At 40.3% G+C, this 7,414-nt stretch overlaps 1 protein-coding gene across 1 annotated transcript in view; it reads right to left on the bottom strand.

Moving 5' to 3' along the window:
* Positions 1 to 2,226, bottom strand: part of Dnaaf3 (Dynein axonemal assembly factor 3) — a 20,923-nt gene extending 18,697 nt beyond the window's left edge. The window contains exon 1 of the mRNA XM_069827257.1: positions 1,290 to 2,226. Within this exon, the coding sequence (XP_069683358.1) occupies positions 1,290 to 1,676 (387 nt within the window). The 5' untranslated portion in view covers positions 1,677 to 2,226. The remainder of the gene's footprint in view (positions 1 to 1,289) is intronic.
* Between the last annotated feature and the right edge of the window lie 5,188 nt (positions 2,227 to 7,414).

The following is a 7,414-nucleotide window of genomic DNA, read 5'->3' as shown; positions in this document are numbered from 1 at the left end:
TCTATCTATCTATCTATCTATCTATCTATCTATCTATCTATCTATCTATCTATCTATCTATCTATCTATCTATCTATCTATCTATCTATCTATCGGGTCCTTCCCAGCAATACACGTGACTAATGCTACGTAATTACGCAAAAGATTCTCTTCTCAAAATATTAAAATGATTCACAATATCCTAACATGAATTTAAGTGCATAATTTAATTATTGAAAATGGCGGCTACTCGCATTTTCAGAATCTACAGGTTCCTCAACTAAATTTCAACATTTCAATGTTCAGTTATTTTCGTTTTATAGCTAAAATATACCTCTATAAGTTTGACCACAATCAGATTTCTAGATAAATGGGCTAAGTAATATTTTAAATTTATGTTGAAAATAAATGTAAAAAGTTTTCAAGGCATTTTGGTTCTAAAGTATTTTTTCTAGACAAAGGGATTCATTCTTGACAGTGCAGGTAATATGTACCTATGTAAACATGCAAAAAAAAAAAATTAATAAACTTCGGTTCTATAGCTTTAGAAGAGTAATAGTGGTCCGAGATTTGAACCTGAGAACTCCAGAGTAAACAGTACATCTCAACTGACGATAATATCGTATCAGAGGGTTTGTACGCATCTGAAGGCTGACTAGTATAATATGTATCTAGTCAAGATATATGCATTACCCCATTATCTCCTGGACTATTTGCCTCATAAGTGATGCCTTGTTAATGTCACTTGTGGAGTTCATACTTGTCTTAGGACAGTTGACTAAACAACAACAATCCCAACCATGAAACATTTCGCTGACTTTATTGTTTATGCTGTCTATCAAACGATAACATTGTTCACGGCAGGACTTATTCAGTTTCTTACTCCGCGGTGCTACATGAATATCAACGATTGATTAGCCCATAGTCGCTCCACACGACGAAGGAATGGGTGTAGTTATTTCCCGAAGTTCAGTACATTTGTCCGTATTGCGTTAGGAGGCACGTCTTAGAAATGACGACAAATTAGCAGAGTAAAAACCAATGGCAATTGATGAATAACATACGTACAGTATTTTGAAATAATCTGACAATCTGTAATCTGTAACTGACATTCAAACTGCGATGTCTACAAATAGATCTCAATTAAATATGTAGCCTTTATACAAATATTTATTTTTATCTCAAGTATTTTGTAAATAAATAATCATGCCCGCTTTCCTACACTTTTTCGTAAATTTCATACTAATATCAAGTATTAAAATAGACGATTTTTCTATAAATAAATCAGAGAATCGTAGTGGATTCCTCACCTGAAAGTCGAGGTCCGTGGCCATGTGCACCAGCTGGTCTGCCTTGCGCCGCAGGTAGGAGGCGGTGCCCGGGCGCAGCATCGTGTTGCCATACAGCTCGAGGAAGAAGCGCGCCTTGTCGCGCAACCCCAGCACATCGGTCGGCTCCAGAGCCAGCGTGAGCAGCAGCATCTGGCGCGCCACCTGGTCCATCAGATCTTCCGTCACCCACAGACGCACGCTTCGTGGCGCGTGGCGGTACCGCTGCGCCAGAGTCTTCAGCACGTGACGTCCGTCGCCGGCGCCCACCATTAGAATCTCCAATTCCTCGGCGGCGTCGTCTGTTCCTGCACCCAGGCGTTCATATTCCTCCACGAGATCAAGCGCCGGACTGTAGCCCCACCACATATCGAATCAACAAACACGTTGCCATGACGACGTCTGGTCGAACAGCAGTTCGTGGCGCCACTTTCGCCACTCTTGGCTTGACTCCGAAGTCAATCTTCCTGATCACTGTTTTGATACTTCATAAAAAAAAAAACCCTCGCATTTTAAGGCACTCATAAAGTATGTTAGCCGTCCTAGGTTTGTAAAATAATAAAATGCACATTTAAAATATTGTAACAGGCCCTTCAAAATTTTGTTTTTCTTTTTATTCAGGAACAAGATACTCGACTTTAAATAGAGTCGATAAAAACAATTAACCATTGGATTACAACATTTATTCGGATTAAAATATTTGAAAAAAAATCAATTCATAATTTCCTTTGTAATATATCCACTGTTAATCTTCTCCTCTTCTCCAATCTTTTGTCCATTAATATAGTCTAATTTTATAAACAGAGAAAGAAAGCTCCGCACAAACAGAGGTTACGAGTCAGACCTTATTTTTCATTTCAATTATTTCATCAGGGAAATTTTCGCATTGACATGTCTTTGCATTAAACAAGCCTGGATATTTTAACACACTAGCCCACTGAATCGTGTAAAAATGTGTCACAGAGAGCCTATTGATACCGTATGTCACAAGTTGAGAAGTGAAATAGCCTAGTTGTTTATAAATTTAAAATGTTGCTTGTTAGTAACAGCTACGTAGATAGATGTGACACAATGTGCCTGGTAGTATATTCTTGTTGTGGTAAATAATAATATAATATTGTAATATGAAGTGCGAAAAGAGTTCTATTGTAAAATAAGTATGAATTCGCGAGTGTTCCAATCATAAGAATTTTGCAATTGCTATTTTCGCAAGTGTGTTACACGCTATTTTTTATACGAAAGTGGTAGAATTAAAGATCAGAGAAAAAATTATATAATGTCAAAATGACAGTCTTCATAATTTTAACTCGAAACGTGTATTGTAAGATACTCGTACATTTCCAGAAGGCGGTGATCTCGTGGCAACAATAGTATATTGTTGATGTAAACAACAGTTTAGTTAAGTACGAAATTAATTCTGTAGTTAAAATTTGAATAATTTGCATAAAAAATAATGGATTTTCGTAATGAAAATGAAATCAACGAATTCCGGTGTATCCCACCAGACGTTTGCTTAAGTTACGAACAGGATTTCACCTGAAACTTCCTCAGAAGTCAACAAACAAGGTTAGGAAAAGAACATTTTTTTTGTTTTTTGTTTGGTGTAAGTGGAAAAAAGTTCAGTAATATTAATATTAACCACGAATAGCAGCTTGCAAATCATTGCAGAAATGTTTCATTCGATATTCTTCATGAAGTGTTGATTATAACAAAATATGTTCTTCTGTAGATGCATTTATTAGGAAGCGTCCGAAAAGTGAGTGCGGAAAATGTATTTCCATTCTCATTTTAGGAATACTTACTTAGTGCCAGTTTCCTCGTCGGAAAGGCTGTCTTTCCACATTTTCATAGAAAGATTATCAAACTAAACGATTTTTAAAATATACGTTGTGTTAACCGTATATTAATCCACACCAAGTGACTGCTGAGCAGCCATAATTCCGCCCGTCCCTAGATCAACATCCTCTGAGTGACCTACCGAAAATCGAAATTATGTGAATGCTGTAACATGGAGAAACGAGAGAATCCCGAAAAAAAACCCTATGATCTTCCGCCACAAGTGTTACTGTGGATCCAATGGAAAATCGCAGGCTAGTTCGAGTCTTGGTGCTGACATCAGCATCATAATTATGCTGCAAAACAGAATGTCACATTTAGCAACACTGATACGAATGGATGGTTTTAGGCAGCCTGTCTGTCTGTCTGTCTATCTGTGTGGAGCGATTTCTCACGAACTAATCTAATGGACTTTGTTCATATTCAGTAGCCTATTGTACCTATAAGGCAATATCTGGAAATGATGCATATTAGCTACATTAAATAATTTGCGTTCATTTGAAATCAAAACTACAAAATGACGATGAAATGGAAAGAAGTTCTAACGATTTTTAAACAATATGTTTTTGCATGAGATGAATAGACCTAAATTAATTAATGAGAAACCCAGTAAATCTCAAGGCCCCTAAGTTTCGAGAAATGTATTATTATTATTATTATTATTATTATTATTATTATTGTTATTATACGATGAAAGAGTAATGGAACGGAGAAAAATTCTCTCCGGCGCCGGGATTTGAACGCGGGTTTTCAGCTCTACGTGCTGATGCTTTATCCACTAAGCCACACCGGATACCTACTCCGGCGCCGGACAGAATCGTCTCAGTTTAAGTTCCAACTCTTGGGTTCCCTCTAGTGGCCACCCTCTGCACTACGTCATAGATGTCTATGAACGTAGGACTGAAGTCCACACATGTGCTGAGGTGCACTCGTTACGAGTGACTAGTTGGCCGGGATCCGACGGAATAAGCGCCGTCTTAAATCACGAAGTAAGTGATTTACGCATATCATATATATTATTTAATGTACCGAAGTACATATGATATTTCCATGCAGATATTCTGCGTCATCATACGTTGAAAGAGTAATGGAACGGAGAAAAATTCTCTCCGGCGCCGGGATTTGAACCCGGGTTTTCAGCTCTACGTGCTGAGTACACCTCAGCACATTTGTGGACTTCAGTCCTACGTTCATAGACATCTATGACGTAGTGTAGAGGGCGGCCACTAGAGGGAACCTAAGAGTTGGAACTTAAACTGAGACGATTCTGTCCGGCGCCGGGGTGGGTATCCGGTGTGGCTTAGTGGATAAAGCATCAGCACGTAGAGCTGAAAACCCGGGTTCAAATCCCGGCGCCGGAGAGAATTTTTCTCCGTTCCATTACTCTTTCATCGTATGATGACGCAGAAGATCTGCATGGAAATATCATATGTACTTCGGTACATTAAATAATATATATTATTATGCAGGATTATTTTTACTTTTAAATGCGAAGATTCTAATGAAATCATGTCGAAATGTTCCCTAAATAAACACACAGGCTATCTCCGCAGCAGAACATCATCAACTTGTACTGTGCAGGGCTCTGAAGTCTGATGTGTTACTAGTCAGCGATGTAGGCATCAGAGGGGAAAGGAACTGGCTAACCTGCTCTACTATCTCCTGACTTAGTTACTTCACGAGTGATACCTTTTTGGTGTCACTTACGAGGTTCAAACCTGACCGGACAGTTGACTAAACAACAACTATAACTGTAATGGCGTGAAAACTTACTCAGAATGTCGCGTTAAGAAACAACAGCGCGTACTTGGGTTGCCAACCTCCTGTCACGTGACATGCGAGATAAGCAGAGTGAGCAGCATCTACTCAAGATCTAGAAGTAGGCAGTATTATTTTATTTGAGTTTCAATTTCTAAGGCGTCATGCCTCGGACTAGCCCTGATTCGAGTCCTCAAGGGGAAGAATTCTTCTATGAAATTTCGGCTGTGTATTGAAACGGTGTCCACCCAGTATCGCGTTGAATTTATGGAGCTGCAGTGGGTAGTTAAGTTCGGTTAGTATGACGCTTGAGGAATTATTGTGATGACCACACGTTACCTCCGTATTGGTTGAATTATCCGTCGCTTCTCCTGAGCCTGTTGCGCCGCGGATTATGGCAGCACATTTGCTGCATCATGTGCGTGATTGAAGGGGATAGGCCTACTTATTATGATCTCTTCCTTGTAATTCAAGTAACTTGCACGTAGCCAGGTGTGTGGCTCAGTGGTAAGAAGTCTGACATCCGTGCCAGAGGTTGTGAGTTCGCCTCCTGGTACGGTAAAATTATCTCATCCTGCCTAAGGTATTCCGTGGTTTTCCTAAGGCGTAAGACAAATGTCGGGATGAGCCCTATAAGAAATGGGCCACGGACCTATATGCCCTTCCCCATATATATTCCCCTTTTCTTGTAAACGACGTATGCCCTAGTTCAGAACCTATAAATTGTCTATTAAATATACGAGGTCACTCAATTAGTCGCAATCTGAAAGGACAGGGACCTCTCGAATTGCAGATTTAGATTTCACGGCGCTTCTTCCGACGGCCTTCACATGCCTTGTCATCGAACAACAGACGACAGCGTCTTGCCATCCTAACGGCAAACACCAGCCATCTCCTCCTCGCCCCGTTCCGTGATCACTTGATCAAATCTCAGCCCCCCCTCGCGTATGTGGTACCCAAGAGGTTACGTCCAATTTCGGCTTCCCCTTCAAAATTTCCTAGAGCTCCTTCAGTGGAGCAGCGTAACCCGGAGTGAGACTAGTGGCCAACAGGCTTGGAGCTCACATATTTAGTTTTGTACAGCCCCAACCCCTTGCAAGGACGCGTTTTGCGTACCTTTTAAATTTGTCCTCCCAATTCTCTTTCGATTTTTTTTTCAGGTGTATATAGGCCTAGGTACATTATAATGAATAGCAACTCAATGAAATGGGTTTAGTATCCATTGTCAAGGCACCATTTTTACATGTAAGTGAACCAAGCATAATATAATGCAGAAGCGGCTCCTGACATGGATGACAAACGCTTTGCGTTTTGAAGTAGCTACTCTATTAAAAAGCCTTTTGTTGGTTAATTTATCGTTAGGGTACCGCAGGCTTCTGTACCGGTGATCGAGCCCACAACACGGATAAGAGTAATCAGTGCAGAAGGCCACCAAGGTGCTGGAATGATGAGAACATCGTAATATTCCAACTACAGGATGTAATGCTGCGTCAAACCAGCTGTCAGCTCATCTCATCAGCGGTAACACGAACACACGCACATCACGAAACATAATATGTGAATATTCGCAATTGGTATTTCATTGCTCTACAAAATACAGATTAGCCTATTTATTGAAACCCATACCCTTCATAACCACGTCCAAAGCTACCAAATGAAACACGGTACTGGTACCCGCACCCATTCATGGACCGATTATGTGTTGAGGAATACCAGGAAACAAGATGGAAAACCGTTGTGTTGTCTTGTGATAACAAAATGTAAATACCATAAGCAATACTCAGTTGAAAGCCACTTTAGTAATTATAGCCCGCGAAAGAAACGATTACCGAAAAGCAATGGTGGCGTTGCTGACTGTTTTGACGTGTGTATGTAGGCACGCCGAGGGGGGAGAGGTGCGAGCCGATGGAAGTACTGTCTCTTCCAAGAAGATGAACAAATGAGGACATCGCTGTGGAAATAAAGAACGTAGCAAGAGAAAAATTAGAAGCTAATTAAACGCGCAACATATGTTTACGAATGAAATAATAATACCGTGCAATACAAGACACGTATTCACATGCAATGGAATAAACTAAAGTCGTAATGTAACTATCACAACGCAAGACTGATTCTATCGATGTCATTTCTATTCCGACTGTACTCTTGAATATCATTAAAGTTATCTCGTGACCTTTCCTGTCGCCCGCTCTTCCTTATCGCAGTGTTTGATTCGCATTCCTTCCGTCGGTATTCCGTGCTTGCGAGACCTACAACAATCAGACTCCAAGAAAATGCCCAACACACGTACTCAATTCCATTCCCTATTAAGAGCCGGGTGGTAACGAATTAGGCACAACAAAGCGCAATAGTAAAATGAGTTACTTATCTTTCATTTGTCTGTGCACTTTTCATTTGCTAGGAGTTTCCTCTCGCTAGAGGTTAGCGGTTTTTCTCTCGATTCTTCCAGGCGTCGAGTTAAGTGACTGCATCTTCTGACTGTTTTCCTGTTGGGTACTCTCTCTGGAGATGGC

The sequence above is a fragment of the Periplaneta americana genome, chromosome 6, assembly GCF_040183065.1.
Source record: "Periplaneta americana isolate PAMFEO1 chromosome 6, P.americana_PAMFEO1_priV1, whole genome shotgun sequence".
NCBI classification, from domain to species: domain Eukaryota; kingdom Metazoa; phylum Arthropoda; class Insecta; order Blattodea; family Blattidae; genus Periplaneta; species Periplaneta americana.
Note: the sequence above shows the minus strand (reverse complement) of the source record. Positions and strands in the feature narration are given on the sequence as shown.